Source organism: Astatotilapia calliptera, chromosome 20 (genome assembly GCF_964374335.1).
Source record: "Astatotilapia calliptera chromosome 20, fAstCal68.1, whole genome shotgun sequence".
Lineage (NCBI taxonomy): Eukaryota > Metazoa > Chordata > Actinopteri > Cichliformes > Cichlidae > Astatotilapia > Astatotilapia calliptera.
In genome coordinates this window covers 26,460,638-26,486,280 of record NC_137441.1, presented here as the reverse complement: position 1 = coordinate 26,486,280, position 25,643 = coordinate 26,460,638, and the positions used below count along the sequence as shown (strand labels likewise).

The following is a 25,643-nucleotide window of genomic DNA, read 5'->3' as shown; positions in this document are numbered from 1 at the left end:
CACTTGCCGCTGAGCGACGTACCCCAATCCGAGGAGAAGGTGCAACTTTTAATTTTGCCTTTGTGCGCCATCAACGGGGGCTTTTCTCGGGCCTCATATGCTCAACAAAAGGCAGCTGTGAGATTACAATCGCTGTCTTCTCACAGCATGATACATATTTATGACTGTCACAGACAAACATGCTTTCCCATGAGAGAGAAGCGCGGCATCGGCAGCCCTCTCATTTCCTAAGCCCGCCACTTTTAGAATAAATATTTACCAATGTCTGATATTATCCCCGCTTTTGTTACAAGCAACATCGATGAATTTAATTTAAAGCGGGAGTGTATATATTGAATCGCAAACTCTGTGTGTCTCGCTTTGTTTTTTTGTGTGCGTTTTTTTCTTTACTCCTCAGACAAGAGCAGAGCGTGTTTCAAATTTGCCTTCTTTCTTTTCTACCTTTTTTGAAAATTCAATACCTGCCTCCGGGATGAAATGGCACTGCCTTGTTAATAAGAGACTGGAATGTGTGCAGAGATATATTATGGATGTGTAAGAAGACAGGAGAGCTATGAGGAGTGCTCCTGATCAAAGCGTACCCCCCCTCCCTCGCCTTCCTCGTCTTTATGACACATCCCCACCACCCTCCTTTCTTTTCTTTTTCTCTTTTTTTTGCTCTTTCCTGTCAAGTTCTTTTGAGGTTTGGTGCGTTAGGCGCTTTAATGAACACTTTTTCCCCCTCCCCATTTTATATTTGAGCTGTATCGCAGCAGGAACTTTGAAACCGACTCTAATTTACAAGTAACTTCAAGATAAAGTACGATCAAGTAATTGCATCTCTAACTAAAAGAGACTCGTAGAAAATGACTCACTGAAATCATAAATCATTACTGGAAATCATAGGTCATTGTGAGGCGATGATGACTTAATGGCTGCTCATGCGAAACAGATAGCAATTGTGATGCTTGGCCTCCGCTGTGTGTCTAATCACATGAACAATGAAACGCTGATGACTTGTGGGAACGGAGCCGCTATAAAAACCTTGTTGTATCTGCCGGAGCAGGTAAAAGGTCATGTTAAATCACAGTTGCAGCAATTATACGCGAGCTACTTTCAGTGCACATGCACAAACTACTGTGCTACCCAGCATATGCTATGAGTTCGCCTGCTTAATAATCGTAGGGTTGAAGGTGCAATCTCGGGCTCCTCTGAGAAAATATACATGCTGTAAGTGAGCTCAAAGAATGATCCAGCAATCAGAGAGTAGTTTGTCTGGCTTTGGCACGTTCTACTCGATTCAGAGGAGCTGATGCTGAGGTAGTAAAGCCCTATCTGGAAGTTTGATATCCAACTTCTCCAGTGTTTTGGAAAGAGATGTGGAGTCTGAAGTCTGAGCATCAGGATAAAAGCATCAGCTGTTATTCAACTTTCATCATTAGCATCCTGTTCCCCATTTTTACACATATAAGGCAAGCTGAATAAGCTAGAACAAAAACCCAAATAACCAAGGATAATGAATGACTTAACTCCCATTTGATCCATCAGCTTATGTCATCTAATAATGATAAAGCATGACGAACCATGAATTGGTGCACTCATACTGCTGTGGGCTGTGGGAAATAAGCCCTTGGATGTTTCCTTCTCCCTTCTCTTTTGCTCACACCTACCCCAAAGTCACAAGAGCAGAGGTTCAACTTTGAGCCCCTCCTGTACATCTGATAAAAGGTACAAGCCACAGCAGAATCCCACAAACCGCAAAAAGAAGACCGCAGCAATCACACTGCAATTTGTCCAGGGCTTGTACAATCAAGTTTCTTCAGGTAGCTGTGGCTCAGGATGTACAGTCGGTCATTCACTATTCATAAGAGCTGTTACACGATCCCGAAGCGTCCTTGGATAAGATGCTGAACCCCACAGTAGCACTGGTGTATGATGGATGAATGGGTGAATGTGGCTCTTGTAGTTTGGTCAGTGAGACTAGAAACATACTATATAAGTGCTAGTCCATTTAGCGTGTTGTTTTGATAGACCTGCTGTTGGGAATGGGAGTTGTTTTCTGACAAGAAGTCGTACCTTGTCAGAATGCTCACTTCTTCTATAAAATAGTGGTTGTTAAGGGGTTGCAGTCACATCTAAAGAAGAGTAGGAGAAAGACGAGAAAGAAACCCAGTGATTCCCCCTTTCCTTAGAGTAAACAGCATCCTCGTAGCACTTCTTGATCTCATTAAATAATAGCCTGGGCTTTCTCTCCCTCCCCAACCTCCCCTTCCTCCAAGCAAATCTGGCGTGTTGACAGGCAAGAAGGGGTGGAGGCGATAGTAAGGGGCACGAGAGCTAGGTAGAACAGGAAGGAGAGGTGGGGGCGCTTGATTTGAATGCTAACAGGGGCCGATTTGGATACGACGCACAGCCTCGATGGGGCGTTAGTGCAGATAAGCTTTCCTTCTCAGACTCAGACAAGCAGGCAAATTGCCTGGGCGAATGTGATCGGTGTAACAAGCTCAAATAAAAAAAAAAAGAAAGACAGAAAAAAGCATGCTCGCCATAGCAAACTACATGGAGTTTTTACTTATATTTTCTAATCATTTCTCAGGTGAAAAGTGGCAACAAAAAAGCAAAGAGGAGAAAGAGGAAAGGTAAAAAGTCAGTAAATTAGAATGATCCTTGCTGCCAATTAGATCACTCTCCCTCGCTAGAGTGAATCTCAGCATGGTCTGGGCTGCTAGGATAATGAGGGGGAAAAACCCATAAGGATACACAGAGACAAGTGACACTAAAGCACTGGCATTCCAGCACAAACACAGTGAGAGATGGCATATGATTAGGGAACAAGAGGACACCCCAAAAGAAAAGCAAACATCCTGGGGCCCAATTAATAGAATAATGCTTTATAGATTTAAATGTTTAAAAGACTTTTAAAGGAGACAAAACTCTGGTTTATTTAAACTTGAGACACTGCGTTTTCTAAAAATGGACTCGTTCCTGTCAGTCCATCACAGCTAGACCTGGATTTGATTGGCTCCTTTCACAGAACAATTGCTCCCCCCCTTTCTTCTAATCACAAGCATGCAGCATTTGTGTGGACAGGCCTCCTTCAAAATTCTGCACTCAGCAGGTTTGCTTCATTTAAACCACAGGACTGGCATTGTCTGGCATTGTGGGATGCATTGTAACTGAACTACCTATGTGCCTAATTGCGAATTCATGTGCTGTGGGAAATTCTGAATACACACCGTCACAAATCAACACTTGATCAACTCTGCAACTTGCTCTTTTAACGGCAAGTGGATTTCAAATTGGGATAACAATTTGTCTAATTGTGACGTGCTGCGCTGTGCTGGATATGCAGAAGTTAGCCGGGTGCTTGCAAATAATTGATTAGCACTGCCCACATTTAAGGTGTGTGTTTCTCAAACTGAAAACTATGCAGTGCTGCAGGAACATAAAATCAATGCAAGGTGGGCAAAAAGGGTACAAGAGAAAAAAAAATGCAAATTTGCCATTTTTCTCTACTCGTTCTGAGCTGAAATTGAGCATGTTGAGAAGTGTACATTTCTGAGAACTGGAAGCTTTTTTTTTTCCTTTTTATTGTTCTGCATGCATGGAAATTAACTTTCTATCAAACTGCATTAATGCATAATGTTGAGAATAACAACAACTGTGAAGCAAATCCTTTTGCACTCCTGGCTGTAGTTAAGTGTAGAAGCTGCTGACATGTTGGGTGGCACTTTGTAGCAGCTTAACTATAATATGTGAAGTCTCTTACAGAGCTAAAGCTAAGCTATAGCTTAAGTGGTATTGTTTTCACCTTCTGAGCCCGTGCGCTTGTGTGTTTGCATGTTATCGTGGAAAAGTGCAGTTACGCAGACACGTAGTGTAGTGAGAACTACCACTAGGGCAGTTCGGAGTAGTTTAGCAGGTGTTTGTATGTCTGTCTGTCTGCGATGTCTTCCAGAAAAGTGGAGCAGAGGGGTTTTGGAGAATGGGGATTACAGTGATCCTCTCCCTCCTCATCTCTCCCTCTGGCAGTCAGCAGACTTTCCAGGCAGGTGGGGAGCTCCACTTCTCTGATCCACTGTTTTGTGCTGTAGTTTATTAATGCTTCATTAGGGACACGGAGCTGTCAGTGCCGTGCTGGCTTTACTTGATACCCCGCTGCCACGAAACCAGACGCACACCAGATGCGTGCGCAAGTGTGGGGAGAGTCATATATGCCAGTGCACGTTTGGAGGCAACCATGGAGTTCAGATAAGTCTGCAAGTGAGTTTGTGATATGTATGCATGTGTACCTGTATGTGTGTGTGTGTGTGCTGTGCTTCCTGTTGTGCTGGTAGTGATAAGGGAGGTATGGGGCTGAAGCTAATCAAATGCAATGATGCGATGGAGGGGGAGCTCGGCAGTGTGTGTTCTAATCAAGAACCCTCGTACACCCATCAACAGCAGGAGAAGAAGAAGCAGAGAGGGAGCGACAGTGAGACAAAAACAAGTTACAAGGGGACTGAGTTAAAACACTATGGAGAAAGTCTGACAAAGAAAAATGCAGCAATAGAAAACAAATGTAATTCAGAGGCAAAGTTACACATTTAGGTTTTTTTTTTTTTACTTCTTTGGGCAAAGCTACAGTTCCTACTTTCCAGTTTTATACTGAGACAAGCTTTACACACCGTGACCCCCACTTTCATCCATAAAACTGCACCAACTAACATTTTGATGTCTGAATTATAACCCAACTCTGTGGAGTACATCAAAATAAATTGCTTATACCTCAAACATAAAATGTTTAAATGGGAAGTATATCACTTTAATGTCGTGCCTTTAAATGGTAAAAAAGACAGTCAAACAAGATGACTGGTATTGATTTTTTAATCTCAGTCATGACAAAAAAACAATTAGCTATCTCAACCAAAATCCTGAAATACTAAAATAAAATAAAGTTGTGTGTATAATTTCCTTGACATTTAGCCAGTTTCGCTGCTGCTTATCATGGATTAACGATGCCGGGCCAACCAAGCTGGTATACAAGAGTAATGTAGTAATTCAAATGCATAAGTATCTTTGTAAGTATATAGTAAAAACTATTATATTATAAACTATTATAACTATACTTAAAAATAACCCCACAGTACTAAAAGACAAACTGGGCATGTGAAATTCAGAAGGAGCACAACAATGGGCACTTGGTGTTGTTTGAACAAAGACAAAGCAGGCAGGGAAAGAAAGGAAGTTGAACAAAAAAACCAAAAAACAGACAGTAGATGAAGAGGTGGTGAGGAACTAGTAAAAGAGAAGTGTGTAGAAGGGAGATAAGGGAAAGGGTCAGAATGGGAGAAAGAAAGCAACGGCGTGGAATGGTCAAAAAATCAACAGACAAGATCGACAAAAACTGAAATCCAAGAACTAAATATGGATGAGAATCTGCAGCCAGATACCCAAAGCAAGTGGTGAGGAGCAGGAGGCAGGGACTGAGGCAAGGCCAAAGGATTAACAGTCCTACACACCTCTCCAACACGCTTTCCAGACACACACACACACACACTTCGTTCCCTCTGCTGTGAGGCCAATGGCTGGAAGATGATTCTTTGTGTTTGATGTAGTTCTTCAAAGCGCTCCACTGAACTGCAGCTGTTGCTCTCTTTTACACGCTTTGCTGTTTTACCCTTGAGAATGGAAAACGAACCACAAAAAGCCCTCATCATGCTCCAGTCGTCGGCCACACACACAATCAAGAAGTGGAGCTTGTGAGTACAGTATGTCTAAGCAGATTTTTAACCAAAGGTCTTACGACAGTTTAGCTTAGTTTAGTTTAATTTAGGTTCGTTTGATTTAGAAAGATCCCCATTAGCTGTCGCGATACGCAGCTATTCGTCCTGCGGTCATAAAATCTCAGTTGCTGCTCTTTTAAATCAATATTTAAGAAAAAAAATATGAATGTAAAAACAGAGGATAAAATACAAAAAATGTCACAATGCTTGATTTTTGGAACCATAGCTGTCATTTACTGCTGGCAGATATCTTACGCTTGGAAAATGCAGTAAAGCACAGGTGGGGTGTTGAAATGACAACACAGGCCCCATTTATTCTGCTGAGTGACAGAAAGAAGGTGGGATGGGATTAAATCGCCCGGGTATGGCATTTATGACAAACACACACACAGATGCACAGGTCTTTTAAAAGGACAGCACACAATTTAACAGCAACAACAACAACAACAAAAAACACTTAAATTCTTCAGTTAAATATCAACGAATATTAACACGCTCATTTAAATAGCACCATTTGATGAAAACCCAGAGGCACATTAAATCCTTCCACCAACTTATCGTGTGCATCATAATTGGAAGCATCGAAATGCTTTTTCCAAACTAACAAAATGTGCTTGGGAGAGGGAAAAGCTCCCGTTACTCGACTGGGAGATCAGAGGTGAGATACAGAACGGCAGCCCTGCAGCCAATCTAGTGTCCAAAACGGCTGATTGTGCTACATAACACGATGCGGAGGACTTTTCAGAATGCAAACAAATGCCTTTGGCTATTCAGTGCAACGCAACAAGCTGTAAACACAGCGATTATATATGTTATCCACTCATAATAATGTTGAAGGTGCCCTAAGCGCACTGCTAAAGGAGTCCACGAATGGCTGCACATCATGTGTCAAACCATCAAGACGTTGTGACAACTCACTTTACTTTAGCCCTGTAATCTACATAAACAAGCTGAAAGAGATAAAAGGTAAAAAGAAAAGACAAACACTGGCTGATGGGCAGTTTCTTTAACCTCAGGGCCTCTCTGTCCCCTTAATAGCCTATGGGAAAAAGCCTGTATTACCTATTGGCAAGCTGTCAGTGCTTGTACCAGGAGTTCTTTCTCTTGGATTAAGGCCTTTTGAAAGCAACAAAGAAGATCTTGGTGCCAAAATAAGTTGGGGAGTGTAGCCGGAGGCACTATTAACTGCTTCTCTGTTTACCTCTTTAAGGCCAGGAGCCCACATAATCAATAATGTATTCATGTGGTTTTTAAGTGTTGAGCTCTACACCAGGCACCTCAGGATCAAAAGCACCAAAAAAACAACAACAAAAAAACCTGGTTAGACTCACCATACTGAGCACATAAATGCTTAAATTAAAAGATTAAGTAGGGTAGTCCTAAATGAATTTCTTCTAATTGCACTACATTCAATATTTTTGAGTTTCTGTGAGATTTTCTTCCTTTGTGAGTTAGTAAAACTGATTGTTTTTAACTGCTAAAGTATAATTTAACTCTACTTGTTTCTACTGCAGTCTCTGGTTTCCTATTAATAGTGTAGGATCATGACTGTGAGTGTCAGGAAGGTTATGAGTGCGCAGTCAGTCAATTACAGATACCGTGCACGCTCTATCATGCTGTGTTGTTCTATGTGGTAAGGATGTAATTTGTATGCCTTCATATTAGAATAGCAAACCTGTGACACTACGAGTGAAGCGGGTTGCAGAGTTCATGACGATCTCCACGTTAGCAAAGATAGAAGCATGCAGGGTGATGCTCTGCTCACTGTAAAAATCCCTCACCACATACGTTTTATGAATGACAAAAGTTATGATCGTATTCAATAAATTGCATTTTAGAAAGTAAGTAAGAAAATTATAATGCAACGCTGTTTTTTAAATACAAAAATTCAAAGAACATGACAAAACAAGTCACATTAACAAAGTTATTCATGTCGTAGCTCCAAAATGTGGCGGTGTACACATCTGAATAACAAACAAAAAGTCCGTTTCAATAGGAGACAAAAATCTCCTGGGGGCTACGTCAGGAAGTGAAGAGCATCCTGTGTGAAAGTCTACCACGGAGCTAGCCGCTGTGGCGACCCCTTGTGAATAAGGTAGCTAAGAAAATGATGGAAGTTGAGGTAATAGGCACTGTGAATTAAATATAATCAAATACTACAAATAAAATGTAATTAGATTATTTAAATGCTAATTACATTACAGCCAGTTGGGTTCTGTCAGTATTTGGAGACTTGGGGTCTGAATTGTGTCCTGAAACTGAGTTTTGCATTCAGAATATCCCCTCTGGCCCCAGAAAGAGGTATAAAGACTCATGTGGGCTAAGTAGTGCATATGCCACAAATTTCCTTTCATTAGCTTCTGATTAACTGGAGCTGGTGGTGGTGGGGAGCCAAAATCACTACTGATGTTCAGTGAGGCATTGGCTAATCATGCTTGGCCTTTGCTATCAAAAAACTTGCTAATGACCGGTAGCTGCTGGGGGCAAAATGCAGTTCAGAGCTGCTGAAAAGTCCCTTACAGTGGGTGTTTGGTCTTCAGTACAAACACAGGCACATCTGCGTGAAGACATACGGTGTCAGCACACTCTTCACCTGAATGCAGGATAAGCTCAAAGTGCGATAGTGCATGCTGCATTATCTCTTTTTTCAATAGTCACACTTAAATAAACATCAATGTAAGAGTTCTCTGTCACCGGCTGATAAAGGAGCAAATAAATCTAAAGCCATATCATGAAAGCAGTTTAAAGTCAGCAGTTCCCAGGCTGGGTGCTGAAGCTGTGTGGTGACTAACAATAAAAATTTGAGCTCACTTTGCTTTATTCTCATTAACTCCTGAAAGCAGATCCAAAAACTGTTAATATTAAGCAAATAAGAAGATCTCACAGTTCACAGTTCATAACCTGCCTACAAATAGACATAAGCCACAATATTTAGAACCCAGCACATTAAGCTTTTATTTCCAATAACTAACTGACACAATCAGTCAATTACTATCTATTGTATGTGATATCTATATTAAAGCTAAAGAACAGGGGGAAAAATGAAGACACACCACATCAGTGACTTCTTTGCACTGAGGATTTTGGCTTAATTAGGAAAAATAACAACGAGTTAACTTTAATACTAAAAAAGCATCTTTATGAACACACAATCAGATAAACCTGCTCAAGGTGACATGCCCATTTCAGCCTTCCAATATAGGACCCTATTTAACATGACAACAATTTAAATTTTGATAAGGCTGCAGGAGGAAGAGAGAGTGCGCATGAAAGTGGAGCAGAAGAACTGACATTTATTTAGAACAAACAGTAGATGGAAATAACTTGGATTTATTCTCTCTCTTTTCTGGCAAGCATTATTACTGCAGGCAGGGACTGTGTGTGTGTGTGTGTGTACGTGAGCCATTTATTCTAATTGTGAGGAAAATTGAAAGCCATAGAACACAAACACATTTTACGGAATGAAGGTATATTGGCCTGTCCTTACAATTTTCACAAAGCTGGAATGAAGTTAAGGTGAATGAGGAAAACGATAAAAAAAAAAAAGGCCGCATTTGCCAGAGAAAAGTCATATGGGTTAGCCTCAGCGGTCAAGTGGTCGTGGCGAATGAGATAAAACTGAACTATTTGGTTCACTAAAAAGCAGCATTTTAATTTGCTTGTATTACTGCTGAAAAAAACAAACAAAAGAAAACTTGATTCCAAGTGAGGAAACAGAACGGGGAGGAAGTGTTCAAAAATGGGCAACCAAGGAAAAACAGAGAACACTATTATTTCCTTGACGTATAAGCAATTCAGTGTGAAATATTTTCTACACGAAATCATGCAGTCACAGAGTTACAGGAACTCTAGTGCCACTAGAAAACACTTACAGCTTAATTGCAAGGTTTCAGGCAGAAACGGGAAAATCATTTTTAAAAATGCCACTTTTAGCAGCTAAAACAACAGAATAAAAATAACAGTTTTAAACTTTGCAACTAATTGTTATTTTGCTTGTTGCCTTTTGTTTTTCTGATGGATCATTTTAAAGTTACAGTCCATTAGGTGTTCATGGAAACCAACTGTGTTTTCACAATAGCTGTTTTATGCATTTCCTTCTTCTGTTCTGTGATTATCTACTCATAATAGAAGTTACTGGTAGAGTCTGCCATTGGCACATGCCACTGCCACGAGGGGCTTAGAGTAAATGATGAATAGATTCATTATTACTGTTTTTGTTGGCTTCTCTTGACTGCTCTTTGCAATTAACTGACGGCCGTCTTGTACATCCTATTTAGCACTAAAAAGAACTGGACTACTTTTATTATGAAGCATCGTGGCTTTTATGATGATATGTCACCAAGTGGCGCTGTCATATAAATCTTTTTGAACCATGAACAGTGGGATTAACAGCTGCAGGCAACAAGCTGCACACTTCCAACTCATCGACAAGGTCACCGAGTCCTCTGGCTGAGCCATGTTCTCGGCATTTCCTATGATTTAAGAGAATCTCATGAAATGGATGGAAATTTGCACATTACTACGTTGTAATTGTCACTTGTGGCTGTTTTACCGATGAAGATGTATGTGTAGTCTCGTCATAAATTTCTAAACGCAGAAATCATTTGATGTCTTTCCTCCACTAAAAAGCCACGAAGCGCCCTTTACTGCCTACTTGTCCATTTTCAACTATTTCTGCCATTCACTAATATTGATCCGCAAATTGATTACCAATGGATGATAGAGTAGTGCATGCAAATTTTGCATATACAACATTTTTGGCAAGATTAAGACAACGTATAGTGTATATGCCCCAGATCCTTTATGAACACTGAATACTGAGCACTTAAAATCCTGAGGACAATAGACTGCTGGATTTCTTTCCTCCCACTCAGTTAAGCACATTCACATTCTAACCCAGGCCTAACAGTGTCTGATTAGGTCGCTAACATGAAGACCAGTAGGACTCTGGTTCCTGACGACCTTGATCGATAACCACTGCGCTACATCATCTCAGCTTTGAGGCGACACAATGCCAGTTGATTCCCGAACAAGACTGCGTCTAAGTGGCCAGCACCTTGTTGAGAAAAAAGGTAAAACTTTGAAAAGTTACAACCCTGATTGCTCATTTTACATCAGTGGTGCTTTGATTTACAATCAATCACCCAGTGAAGGCAAGGAGTATCTAATTTGCCCTCCACTGCAACAATGTGAACACAGCATTACTCTGGGGAGTGGATGCAGTCGATGGACAGACCTTAAATAAGCAGCGAGGCAGGAGTGGGTGAACAGTAATGAAGGAACCTTGTATGAAGGTGCTGTGTGTAAACAGGGAATACAGTGTAGATATACATGCACAAGACTGACGTTTTCTACAGTACTGTGCACATGTCTTGAGCTACCCCTCATTTCTTTATATCTGGCTTGGAGAAGCAATTTACTGAACCACGTGCAAACATGTGCACACATGCATACATGGAAATACAGTGTAAGGCAAACAGGCAATTTTACAATTTTAATGAGCTCCAAAGTCAATATTTGCTATGCTCATCTTTATTCTTCAACTCGTTCAGGTAAGCCTTCTTGTCATTTCTTCAAGTAGCCTTCAGGAACAGTTCTCCAGGGCTTTTCAAGGACTTTCAGATACTGTTCCAAATGCTGCAGTTTTTTCAGACAGGTCACTTGTTCTTTTGTCCTCCACTTGTCCACTTTCTTTAAATGTTTTAAGGACAGGCTGCACACCGTGCCGAGATATGCCAGGTTTTTGGCTAATAGCTCTTTGGGAATCACCTAGCTCGTGCAAAAATAATGATTTATTCCTGACAAACTGTGTCATCTCTGACATTTCTCATAGATTTAACTAAAGATACTGGAACAAATCAGGTGATTTTGAAGTGGTTCAACAATTAAAAAGCATTTCTGGTTAAGTACAAGAACTGAAACAGCAGCCAAAGAAAAGCCTGGGGATCTATTGCTCAACGCCACCTTAAAAAATGACTCCTTGTTTAAAACTCTGACTCAGTGGTAGAAAGAAATAACAAGATTATCCATATTCTATTTCTGATAATGTGTTCCTGTACATACATTAATATAAAACGAGTAATAATCTGAAACATGTATTAAATAAAGCAGTTATCCTATTCAATCCACGCTGCGATCCTTTAATGATGATTGTGAATAAGCGATCTTTTTGTTGTTGTTGTTGTAGTATGCCACAGAATCAAAGCCAACGCAGAGAGAAACAAATATTCTTTAGAAATCCGTCTCCTGTCACTTGTCGTCATTCTTGTTCCGCGCGAAATGAAATAAAATATCCGCTATTGTCGGCTGAGCTGGTAGTTATCCTCATATTTTTCAGCACCGCTCCGCTTTTATTATTTTCACTCCATTCCATCTCTCACCAAGCATACACAGTGAAAATAACAAATAACAATGTATTATTCAGGAGAAGCCAAATGCATAAATACATTAAAAAGTCTCAAAACACAACCCCTTGTCTGGGATTAAGCAGGTGTATGTGGATATGGATGTGTGTACATAATCGGTGTTTTGCCTGCAGATTTCAAAGAGGTGAGCACTGGAGAAAGAGCGAGCGAGAGATGAAGCAGAAGACGGGATTTGTCTTACAAGTATCAGTGGTTGCAGACGAGTGGAACAGCAAGTAAAGATGGATAGAGAAATTCCAAGCACAGCCCATTATCATGTCTTTATGTGTGTGTGTGTGTGTGCTGATAACAAGAATGTATATTTTTCAGTCTATCGGTTTGCAAAACGCCTGCAGTGTGTGTATATTTCACTAAATATGCCTTTGTGTGCGTGTTTATGTACTATCAGTAAACACACACACACACAGAGTCCGTCAGGTTGTGCATATTATGGTTATGAATGCCAAGCAAGAGTCAATGCCCCAGGGAAATGAAAGCACGAAAGCTGAGTTATTTACAATGACCTCTCGCCCTGTGTGTCTGTTAGTGTGTGCGCATAAATGTGTTCACCGATAACCCCGGAGAAATTTGATTACTTTCCGCATTTGTGTCTCTGTGCAGACTTGTTACTACTGATGAGAATATCAGCAAGACACGGAAAAAAGAGAGAAAAAAAATGAAACGATTTTTGTCGTGAAGCCTCTGAGTGAAAAAGGAAGGAGACGAGGGAACGCCCAGAAAATGAGTGAAGGCGAAGGAGAAGAAGTAAGGGGTGCGTGACTAAGTCCTCTGTGGCGGAGTTAACGGTGAGCAAATGAAGGAGAAGTGAAAAAAAGAGAGGCTTGAGGAACTATGGAGTGATGTAGAAGAAGGAACAGCGAGGCAAAATGCATGAAAAGAATAAAGGACGGAAGGAAAAAGAAAAGGAATATTTAAAAAAAGTAACAAGGACAATAAGGATTAAAGACAGAAAGACGGGAGGAATACTGGTGAGATGAAGGGACAGGGATCCAAAACAGGGAAGCAATGAGCACTGGAGAAACAGCGTGGAGGTAAAGATGGCTTCAGTCAGTTTGACTGCAGAATTCTGTTATCTGCTTCGGCAAAGCCAGAAGTCATCTTCAGCATCTACGGCTATTACCACCAGCCCATTGTTACAGAGGCTGACCGGGCATGTCACCGGGGTAACAAAGGAAATCGTCTTAGCATGAGCAAAATAAAGTAAAAAAAATGGGGGTGAAGGAGGAGTGAAGCAGGCTGGCCTTCATCTCCTCCCTCTCCAGCTCTGCTCCAAAATTAGGATTTATTTGCTTGCAGAGGATTTTCACAAACCTCCTCTCCTGGCCAGCTTTGGCCCCAACGAGGGAAGATAAATCAGGGCTTTACCTGGCCCGGCCCAGACACCTTAACAATCGGCCAGACCAACAAAAGACAAAAGACCAAACGTACAGATGGAGTAATGAGCTTAGGTCATTTTCTTTGATTCCCTCTCTGAACAATGGTTTAGGAGCAAAAGGGAGATGTGAAGAGGAATGGAAACAATGTGTTGGCCCGCATGTCAGATTCAAATAACAATGGTTTTTCTGATTTCTTGCATGATCCCAAACAACATAAAGAATTTCTTACACATACGCAGTATTGTGCAGATGTCTTGATCCTTATTTCTTTAGATTTTAGTAGCAAATTAGGAAACGGGTGCATTGATTTACTGAAAAATGTGCATATGTAGTATATAAGGCAAAAAGAGAGTTTGTACAGTTCTAAAAACATCTTTATTCTTCAACGCAGTCTCTCTTGGACAAGCTTTTGTAATGTCTGTAGGTAGTCTCGGGGAAAAGTTCTCCAGGTTCTTGAAACACATTCAAAGCTCTTCTTTGGTTGTTGCCATCCAACAGTGTTTATTATGAAGTTTCACAATGACCCGGAGGGTACTCTAATAATAAATGATAAATGTTCTTTTCTCTTTTTGAGTAAAATAAGGTTTGCATTCCAAAATAAACAAGAGATTTTTGAAAAAGCAAAAGTGCTTAATTAAAAAATAACGCAAAGGTGTATTTTAAGCTTCCCCTTTTCTCCTTTTCCCATAACTACATTTAACATGTAAACCCGCTCAGCTTCAACCCCACTTCTGCATCTCCTCTCCTCTTGGGAGTTTTCTGTTTTCACACACGCTCTGAATAAACGATTTGACTGGCTGAGTAGCATCACATGAGATAATGTAGTCACTCACTGTTGTACCTCTCTCCTGACCTCCCCTGCACCTAGTGACGGTGATTTAAACTAAAATACGAAATTTCAAATGGCGTTCATCACTTTATAAGACCTGTTAATATTTATTTTCAGTCCAATTCTTGTGAAATTTTGCTTATGTCAGCATTTCCTCTGTGCTTCCCTTTCTTAGAATGGCTCCTTGATAGCCACCGCTCCACCGAGACCACTTCTGATGAGACTTCAGTAGATAGATCTGCTGAAAGTCTCAGGTCCTGTGTCAGGCCTTTGCTGGATTTCTTTCCTGTTTCTTCAGGACATGGCTTTCAGATACTGTTCACCTGCTGTCGGTAACATTTTATGCATGTCACTTCATCTTTTGCTCCCACTTGTCCAGTTTCTTCAGATTTTTATGAACACACTGGACCCCATGCCAAGACAGACCAAACTTTTTGCCTAGTAGCTCTTTGTTATTTTAAGATAAGATAAGACTTTATTGATCCCACAACGGGGAAATTTTTGCATCACCTCAGCTCAGGTACAGATATCAGATGGAAATACAAAAATACAAATAAGTACAATCAATGACAAAAAGTAAGATAATACACTATATACAATGGTAGCATACACAGTATGTGATTATGGATATAAACTATATAGCTTGACATAACTATTGTACCACTAATATTCCTATTTATAGACATGTACACACACACATGTACACACTAAATATACATATGTATACATATACATACATATATACCTGCACATGTCCATACACATGGAAGTGGTGACCGTGGATGTTCACAGTGTCCAGTGACTTATGACATCATGATTGAGGAGTTATAGAGTCTAACTGCTGTTGGGATGAATGATCTGCGAAAGCGCTCCTTCCTGCAGCGAGGGTGTTTCAGTCTCTGACTAAAGGAGCTGCTCAGCCCACTCACATACTCATGCAGTGGGTGATGTGGGTTGTTCATGATGGATGTCAGCTTTACTAACAAAATACTGTCTTTGGTATTTTTTGTAGACTCTACAGAAGAAATGGGACTCAAATGATGACATGCTGCCAGTAACAAAGTTAAGAAAGACACAATGTAAAGTTGACACCTTCAGAAAGCCTGGAGAACTTTTGCTCAAGATAGCAAGAAAGTCTGGCACCTGAAAGCAAAATGTAAAAAATATAAAGAAATAATGGATGGCTCAAGAGTTTTGCACAGTACTGTACCGTTTGTAAAAAAAAATTATGCTGTTTTATAGGAAAGATTAACACTTCTTTCAATAGATATTCCCTTTCTTCTTCCTGATTGGTCCGTTTCATGCATGTTTGCCTGTTTGCGTGCAGGCACGTTCGCAACCACACAATAAAGCGTCATTAGACACGAGACACAAAGTGCGCCAAAGTAAACCCGTGCATAATGACAACTCTCATCAGACACTTTGACATTTGTTTCGTTATATAAATCTGCTGCGCCTGCTTTTGTTTGGTAACGTACAAATACGTCAGGTAGAAGTGGGTGTACACCAACTCATTTTCAGTTAATCATTTGTGCCTCTTCCCAGGAACAGAGGACTTCATTTGTTTGCTGCAAAATGTATTCAAACAAGCTCTGATATATTTTTTTTATATGCTACAACTAAATACAACAAGTAGGAGTGTACTGCTTTATGTTTAAGGAGCAGTTCACATCCCTCTCACACTGGGCCTGCCTGCAGTATATAAGAGCAGACAGAGAAGCAGGTGTGGAGCACTGATGCCTTTTCTCCTTTCACTGTGAAGACTCGAGAGTGTTTCGGTGCTGGAGAGATAAAAACCTTCTCTAAAGTGCAGAGAGCGAGAGAGCAGAGTGGAGTGACTGAGCAGAAGGTAGGGGGCCGTGCTGATAGCCAACTCTCGAGAACACACACGTGCGTTCTCACACATACATAAAATCAATCTCCCATCGACCACACTCTCGAACCCCAGTCACCTCACCCACACGCGCATGCTCTCCACTTTTTTCTGGGGGGGGGGGGGGGGGGGGGGGGTAAAGAAGAATGAAAACTCCATGTTCCACTAGAGTGGCCACACAAGATGAGTTCTGCAGCACTTCTGTGTCTCTCTCTGGGAAAGGGAGTGTATTTACCACTCTGCTCTGATTCAACATTAGGACAGTAGACGTGGTGCCTGTTCCCAAGCTGACTGTAGAACGTGCGCAAACACACAAACGTACGCACACACAGTTCCCCAAATGTCTCTTGTCTCTCTCTAAACCAGAAAGTGTCTGAGCTTTTTCTCTCTCCCTCCCTCTCTGAGGTCTTCCTTTTCTTAACTGGACACTTTTTTTTTTCTTTCTTCTTTTTTTTTTTATCACCTCGTGTTGTTATCGGTCACTCCTGCGGGGCCAATTTAAACGCGGCCTCTCCTTTTAATTTCGATAATATCTGAAGCCATTATGTGCTCACCGCCTGCCTGCTTGACTGCCGGAAATGTAACCCCACCGATCCCAAATCATCCATCTAGAACAAAAGAAAGATAATGAAGAAGCTGGGTCGGAGATGGTCTGAACCATTAAGGGGCAGGTTATGTGAATATCAGAGTGGAGCAGTGGAGGGAAACTAAGTGCCTGCACCTCAACAACGAATGGGTCATTTTGTCCTGCCCTCAGGAGGGAACTTAGACCATTTTCTTGGAACTAAAATGTCATAATAGCCAGTTCAGTTTTATGAGTGAGGTGCTAAATGGACATGTTTTAAGGGGAATTTTCTTTTCACTGCCGAGTGAAACTGAGCTAAGGTGAACTGTGCAATGGGAATAGTGGGAGGACACGGGCATCTGTCAAAGTCTAGGTTGTAAACAAGCCACCTTATTTGGTGTTCAAAGCTGTGACCGTAGCTAAAGTGCCTGTAAAAACCTCTTGAAAGTCGAAGCACAATATGTCAGTAATTAACTGGAGAACAGCACTGTGATGTCAGCAGCAGCGAAGTAGGAAGTAAGCGCCCGAAAGCCGACATTTGGAGGTGTCAGCATCCTGCAGATGTCAGGGACTTGCTGGTTACAGCTTCCTCCTGTTTGCAACAAAACATACCCCAAGCTCCAAAGTTGTACTTGGTGGTAACAAAATGCTCCCATGTGATGTAACTCCCATCCTTTAAAAAAAAAAAAAACATAAGGGGCATAATCTGTGAGAGAAATAAAAACTTCTTTTGTGGCTTTCCTCCTGAGTGCCAGATAAGACTTGATTTGAATTGAACATGACGGCTTCACACAACGGTAGCCAATTCACTTACCCCGATGAAAACCCGCCATTCAAATCGAAAGAGTCCAACGAGGCTTCGCACAAAAGCACCAATTCAGCTGCCCGTATTTTCTTAAAGTTAAAAGCTTTCTCACTCCCTCACCTTTCTACCGCTCTTCCTCCTTCCCTCCTTTGCCTCTCTCTTCCTCCGTCAGCACTGACAACTCCATAATCTCAGCCAAGTGGCCCGTCCAAGCCCTCTGTAGGGGCTGAATTTATTGAGAGCAGAGTGAGAATCAGAACCTGTCACCTGGCTTGCGCTGACCTCCTAACACGCACGCTCTCTTCCTCTTTCACACTCACAGCGTATACCGTACCTGCTGTATGTACCTTCTAAGTGCAAACATCCTTGAATTCATTCAAACACACACATATGAATATTGATGAATGTTAGACTGTTGCTTACTCCTTGGCTGACCCTTCCATCCCACAGTAAAACACTTCTTTTAATTCTCTAGCCGTCTGCCCTTCTCAATTCTGTCTATAAGACATATGTGGGAGCTTTTAACAAGGATGTTGCAATAAATGCAAAAGTAAATAAACCGACCAGATGTTAGCTAGCTGTGTGGTTCGTCTACACTCACTCGACAGTGACTGCTTTCACTGCTATACAAAATATGTTGCAAATCAGAAATAGCACGGGTAAGAAAGAAGGATGAATTTAAAAGATTGCTTTCTGATTTTCAAAGCTATTCATGTGTCACTCGGGACAAAACCAAATATTGTGAGTTTAAGATAATAAAAGCACCGATAACCTGCTGTTTAAGCTTTAAGGTCACCTTCATCAGTACCTGGCAGCTTGTTTAAAACAGATTCCCAGGGTTGGTTCTCTCAGCTCTCAACGTTTCTACCAATCAGAAGATTGTCAGAAAAAAATCGCATCAGAAAATAGCAAATTTGTCAATTTTCAACAGAACTGTAAACTCTGCTTTAAGTATACAATAATGGAACTGTAAATCAAACCATGTTGAATGGATGTTGGTGGAAGCCGGAGTTAATTAAATGAGTCATTTTTACTTTTGCATTGATTAAACTGATCACACCATAAATCACAGTGACACCGGTTGTGTTACAGAAGCACAAGTACATAACGTAGCAAGGCTAGAGCCAAGGATGCCATCCGCTGATTAAACACTACACACCTGCCTCCTTCACATCCAGTGACTGCATGAAAATGCTGACATAAATCAGGCTTTGCCATTAGTAATAATCACATTGGGCTCTCAGAATCACAGCCAACAGAGGAATGAAAAGGAAATTCCTTCCAGATGTGACGGGATAAGAGAGGAAGTCTGCTCTGGTGGCCAGCATGTAGTCATTACCAGCAATACTATCATTAGCATAATCATTACTATTATTTTTTACTTTATTTCTTTCCTTGTGACTGGCTGCTGTTTTGCTAAGGCCAATTATGGTGCTTCTGATGGCCTTAACCCTCCATAAACCATCATTAAACCACTTATGCTACTACTTTCTCCCTCTGGTTTTGATCTTCTCTCGTAATCTGTTCACTCGTTCAATCACTAAAGTACTCTCTTACGTGCTCTTGTGTCGCACTCCCTGTCTTAATGTCTCGTTGCTCTTTCCTCTTAACATTATACCCTCCCTTTTTAAATGCTATTTTCCCTTTCCTCCACTGTACCCTGTGTTCCTCCTGTCCTCTCTCTGTCCTTTCTATCGCTTTATTTCCACTCTGCCAGTAGCGGGCCGCCACCAAGCTTGTTATTAGTGCCAGGTTCGAGCCTGCACTGTAATCAGACCCCTGGAATTAGCAGTAGGCCCACACTGGCAGAAAAGGCACGACGCTGACAAAACACTATAGTTATCATTGAGGCTGCTGCAATGTTGCAGCTTTGGCAGGAATCTGCTCCTTAGAGCCATGGATTTTGATGGGCTTTGGTAAAGAGAAGCAATGAGAGGTACAGCAGGAGTATTGGCACCCACTGGGGTTAGGGATAAAATACACACTGGATGGCTACCAATGGGAGCAGTAAGTGGCACACTTTTTTGTTTGTGAGGGTGCAGGTGGCGCTTAAGCCCTGGGAGCACAGCCATTTTGGAAAGACAATAGAATGGATGTAATGGGGACGTGTTTTATTATTGTGGGATAAAGATAGGATGGCAAAGCACGTAGTATTAGGACAGGGTGTAATAGAAATCCATTTACTTGACAATAACAAGCAATTTAGTGTCACTCAGAGACTTGCAGCTTTGTGTTTGTCAAATTAAGTGGCCGTGCTCGTCCTCTGGTGCAAACGTCATAAAATCACAAGTGCCGTTTCTGTCATTTGAACCAAAAATTCCAATCGCATTCGCCATGCTTTAAAATGTTAATTCACCTATGCTTGCCCACTTTCACCCTCATCTTTCATTGTGATGTACTGGAGAGTGTCAGTCTCAAATTGTTCAGTCCAAGAATTTGGATGTTTGGGGATCTTTTAAAAGGTTACAGATCACGTGTATGTTAAAGACAACACTTCAGAGAAAGCTATCGAATTTTAGTGGTTTGTGGAGATCTCATAAATACATCAGATCAACAGTCAAACCTGCCCAAACTATTTTCTTCTGCAAAGTTGCATGACCATACCAAGAATTGAAATGTCAAAGGTCAAACTGACTTCTTTTCATCCCCGTTTCTACAGGTAGTTAAAGCTTACAATCACAGCCTTAAAATCTTCAGACAAGATGAGACAGAAAAAGCAGATCGTTGCACAAATGTCAGAGGGATTTCTGAAAATGAGTTACTTTGCAGAAAAAGCACAAGGAATTATCTCAGATCAATCTCCATTTGTTTGAGAGAGAACACTTTTCAGACTCACACAGGGATCGAGGTGAATTTCTAAAATGGTTAATTTCTGCAGCTGTCTCCAGGAAGGGTTAGTAGATAGATTGATGGTTACTTACAGCAGGCTCCCTTGCTCAGCACCTTGATGCGTCGCTGTGCGTTGCACTGGGCTTTCTCCAGCTCGCATTCATTGGTGTAGGTGGACGAATCTGAGCCGCACACAGGCGCCACAAAGGACGGGCAGTCCACCTTCTTGCAAACACACTCACCCTTGGACGGGTCATTTGGGTTGCGCTCGCAAACGGCGCCAAAGCCACACAGCATCCCTCTGCAGCCTGCCAGAGAGAACGACAAAGAGGAGAAGCTGTTAGGATATTTCATATGGATAACTCCGAATGTGAATATACATTTTCAGTCGAGTTAATACTGAAACACCCAACACCTAATGCACAGTTCAATTAAGCACTTTTAACAGAAGCCTGTATTTAAAAGCATCAGAGTACAAAGAGAAGTTTCTAGCATTTTAAGAAAATTCTATGATGCTTTCCCACAAAGTTCAAACTAAATCCTGGTAAAGGAAACAATTATTTGCAAACCATCTTAAGCTTAAAGAGAGCTCTGAAGGTGAAACCATTCAGAGTTTGGGGAAGACCTTTTAAAAAGCATGACAAAGTGTAATGGCATTGAAGCGTACCAGAACAACACTTTGACACGTTTGGGGAAAATAGAATATTTGCAGTTTACATATCCTGGTGATTTTATATTAATATTTTCACTTTTTTTGATCTAATGATTCCTAAAATGCTAAATTAGAGCCCATTTGAACAAAGTTAGGGTCAAAAGTCGTCATACTGATATCTATCTGTGCTGACTGATTCACAACATCAAACCAGGTGTGGGAAACGTAAGAAAGGTTGCAGGTAGCTGCCAACGCAGAGCGATTTTTCTTGGTTTTAAACAGCAGCTAATGGAGACAAATTTAAAAAGGCTTTCATGAACTATTCATGCAGTCCAACATTTGCCAGCGCAGTTATAGTTGACTATTGTGTGTAATGTATAAAAACTTGCCAAAATAAAACCACTCATCACATAAACCAGCCAGCACAAACTCAACGGCGCGCTACAAAGAGGTAGGAGAAACATTCTCCAAACGCTGAATGACAGCGAGCTAATGAAACGCTGCAGGTTAGACCGCGCAGGGATAATGTTTGTGGTCGATCTAATTACGGGTGGGCTCACATCTCCCACCCACTTCAATAACGTTATAACAGCAGAAATAAAAAAGATCATCAAAACACTAACATACTGGGCAACTAGAGAAATAACAGCAACAGTGCGCGGTGATGATTTGGGTCTGTCCGGTTTTCATCAGCAGAGTGAACAGTTACAGCACTTTCTCACTGCTATACTGTGATGCAGTTCATTTAATTTTCCACAACTTGCAGACTTACATAACAGTGTGGGATTCCCATCGTTTTATATGAAATATTATCACAGGATTATACATACCAGCATGGTAAATATCTATGTAGGTAACCTAATAATATAACAACTATGCACATGGAAATGGACTACTGCATCAGTAGATCTGTTGTAAACATGCCATGTGTTAAAAGTTGGCTTATTACATTCCAGGCTTTTAACAGTTGATTTCACTACTCGTTCTGCCTGTAATCACTAAGATAATGCATCATCCATTAAAAAAAACCAAAAGACTACCAAGCAACAAGGTCAGCCAAACATCCTCATTAATGTAAATAAATCCTATGCTGGATATTATTTCCAGAAATTTCTCAGCTATGTTAGCAGCTCTCTGAGAAAGCTCTCAGAACTTTAGTCAGTACTGGCCCTGATGTTGTTCACGTCCAATTAAATTGTCTTTTCTCGCACTGATTCTTCGAGAACTTTTTATGAGTTAATGCAGATGAAGTTTATGTTTTAACACCAGGCAAATTTGTCTCAATACAGATTAGCTACTGGCATATTTGTAGAAACACAGTTCAGCAACGAGGATTAAATGGGATCGTGGCGTAAAGCAAACATATGCTCATATGCTCGATTCGTTCGGGGAGACTGTGCCCACCCGTGCAGAGCGAGCGCAGTATGTACATTTGCTGATTTTGAAGAAGTTTCAATGTTAGAATTTTCCCCCTCAATAAAGTCAGCAACAACATTAAAATCAATCGAGAGGCAGCAGGCTGATACCCGCAGTCTTGTGGACAGCTGATTTTCAACACCTCTGTGAGAAGACTGCAGTCTTTTTGAAACATCAATGATCCGCCATCCAGGAAAAACACACACGGGGTGGGGGCAACACGAAGACAAACCAAGGTTAGCCACACACTTCAAGGTCTCGCAAGTCAGGCAGCGATGGTAATACTTTGATCCTCAACCTCCCACTGACACCTCAGCTTTGATCAAATGTGAAGCAGCAAACTGTAAACTTTGTCAGAGGCCGCTGGATTCGCAAAGCAAACAGCAGACACGCACGTGGATACGTGGTCGTGTTATGTGTACACAACATCAACTTAGAGAGTAATTGACCCGTATTATGGCAGCTACAGCTGCTGTGGCTCTGTGCCCACTTAGAGGACTGTTGGGCATCCAGCTGGCGTGACGTCCTTGCCTCAGCACCAGGAGGGGGTGGGGTGGGGTGAGGGGCGTTAAGAGACATGGCAAACTCTCACAGGTAACCAACCGGATTGAAAATCGATGGACGAATGCACATAAAAATCCAAAATCCACTCTGAAAAAAGTCTACTTGGTTAGATAGGCGAGCAGCCAGTGTCACCGCTGAGTATATACATGTCACACACTCACACACACATGCACCCGCAGATAACTATTTCTTATCACTGGCTCCCAGGCTAGGACTAAACGAAAGGCGGCATGTCCGCTTGGGCTCACTGGCAGGTGGCTTTTTGTGGTACTAGAGAGACAGAGTCAGATAGGCAGACACACAAACGCACACAAGCACAAACTCTATGTGTGCAGCACAGACAACTGGTCCAGCATCTGCCCAAGGCATCTCATTCTGTCTCTCTCCCCACACCAAAGTACACTGTGTGAATGCGTCTATACGTGTGCATGTGTGAGCGTGCAGAGTGACAGGCGAGGAGGCTGTTTTTGACTGGCCCACTGTTCCCCGTGGGGGAGCGCCTGACAGCTACCTGAGCTCACTCTCTCTACCGGGAGGGGGGGGAAGCGAGTGTAAAGCCATCCATGAGTGCATCTGTATTTTTGACAGGGTGTGTGTTGGAGAGGTGTAGGCATTAGGTGTCTGTCTCCCTCTTTCTGGCTCTCTCGCTCGCACGTACGCGTGCATGTGGCCAGGTGCTAGCATGAAGGCATTGTCATGACTGGCCCGCTGCTCTGCCGTCACTTCTCACCACACACCCTGTGCTCCTCCGCGTGTTTGTCTACGTGGGTGTCAGTGTGTGGCTCCGAGGCAAAACCATGCGAGCAGAGTGACAAGAGGTGAAATTCAATCGAGCTGTGTCAGATGTGTACAAGAGGAAGGTTGTCTGAGAGTATGACAGGGGGAGCGGAAAAAAACAAAACCCACCAGAGACCGAGATACCGGGTCGACAAAAAAGATCTCTCTATGATCTAAATGTATCAGCTGTGTTACAATATAGCTAACACTGGTATCATATGGTAAAAATATAAATAAAATGCTTTACTTATTTTTATTCTGAAAATACATAATAATCAGTTACAGTAAAAACATTTAAATGATTTTAAAAAAATCATGAATGCCAGCGCTGCAGTGTAAGGGGATCTGTTCTGCGATGCTTTCCTATAAGAAACTCTCACCGTAGCCTCAAGCTTAGCTCGCTGACAAAAGACTGACACTGGAGCTGAGGCCTCTGTCAAAACAGAGATACTAGCGCAGGCTCTGGAATGAGAGTAAAAGCTGCACGGTTATGTACTGGGAGCTGTTCCCTGGGAAAAATTGTCCCAGCACCTCATAACAGATACGTTTGACACTTCCAATTTCTTTAGCACAAAAGACAAAAAAATCCCTTGGCAGTTAATATGAACAGTATTATCTGCCACGGCTGAAAACAAAAACAACACGAACAAAAACTTCGCCAACATCATATTCCCACTGTGCCGCCCTCGACCTAGTTTGACTGGCGGGTGATCTATAGTAGTGCAGACACGATAGGAAGAAGCGAATGCAATCATCTACCAGAAGGCGATGTAAAGCTCTCTCTCCTGGAAGCACACACAGAAGCAAAGTGTTTGAAGTGCTGCTACTATATGTGGGTGCTAAATGAACAGTTAACAAAGCCCAGTAACTTTCCGACTTTGCGTCTCACACATAACTACTAGTTTTTCTGTATTACTGAAACATCAGGTGAAAGGAAGAGGATGCTGCGGTCAGGGTGAGTTGGTCTGAACTCGAACTTTATTCAATTAATGCTTACAGCCAAACATTTTTCTAACTTCCAGATCTCTATGTGTCCTGTCACCGCTGCCACAGCGATGTCTCTCGGCTCATTTCTAACAATTCAAATGAGCCAATAAAGATCAGTGATTTTAAAGATGGATTATTTATTAGACTGCACTGATTTTTTGGTGTTGATTGTGCCTCACAATATTAAAAATTGAGCAAAGTGCTCCAGCATTAACAGGGTGTTACTCTCATTAATGTTAGAAACTCTGATAAAGCCGCTTACTGCAAGAACAACAAAGCTGTGACACTGACTAAAAGGTCTTCTCTTAGTCGAGTAGTGAATCCATGTCATGTGTAGGCCGACAGCAAAGCCTGCTCTTGCGGTAAAAATGTTTATTTGTAATTAATAAGGAACGGACTGCTGGTACTAAACACCAACAATCATTAAGGCTATGTTTTGTTTTGCTTTTGGGTAATAACTGTAATATGAAATAGAAAATGCTGTAACGTTTTGCACCTAGCTGCACTGGTTCCAGCTTTCAGACTTGGTCAACAACCCTCTAGAGCTGTTTTAAGTGCTGGGGAAGGTGCATGCTTTTGTGTACAAAATTGCAAAAGCCCACTCAGGCTTATGCCATTTTCACTATAAATGTAAGCTTTTCGATTCTTGGTGCAAATGTCTTTGTGAGTGCAATGAGTGTGAATATGTGTATGTGTGAATGCTCATTGGTCCATGTAAGTGTGTAAGGTAATCTCCCTTCAAGCCCCGCAGCGTTAAAAGCTTCACTTCCATGCTGTTTTCTTTGCTACCGGAGGCAAGGG

The 25,643-nt window shown here is 41.6% G+C and overlaps 1 protein-coding gene across 4 annotated transcripts in view; it reads right to left on the bottom strand.

Moving 5' to 3' along the window:
* The window catches only part of agrn (agrin), a 257,870-nt gene that overhangs the window by 89,844 nt on the left and 142,383 nt on the right, over positions 1 to 25,643 (bottom strand). For all 4 annotated transcript variants that reach the window (XM_026153154.2, XM_080295221.1, XM_026153157.2 and 1 more), the window contains one exon: positions 20,539 to 20,754. In XM_026153154.2, the coding sequence (XP_026008939.2) occupies positions 20,539 to 20,754 (216 nt within the window). The remainder of the gene's footprint in view (positions 1 to 20,538; positions 20,755 to 25,643) is intronic.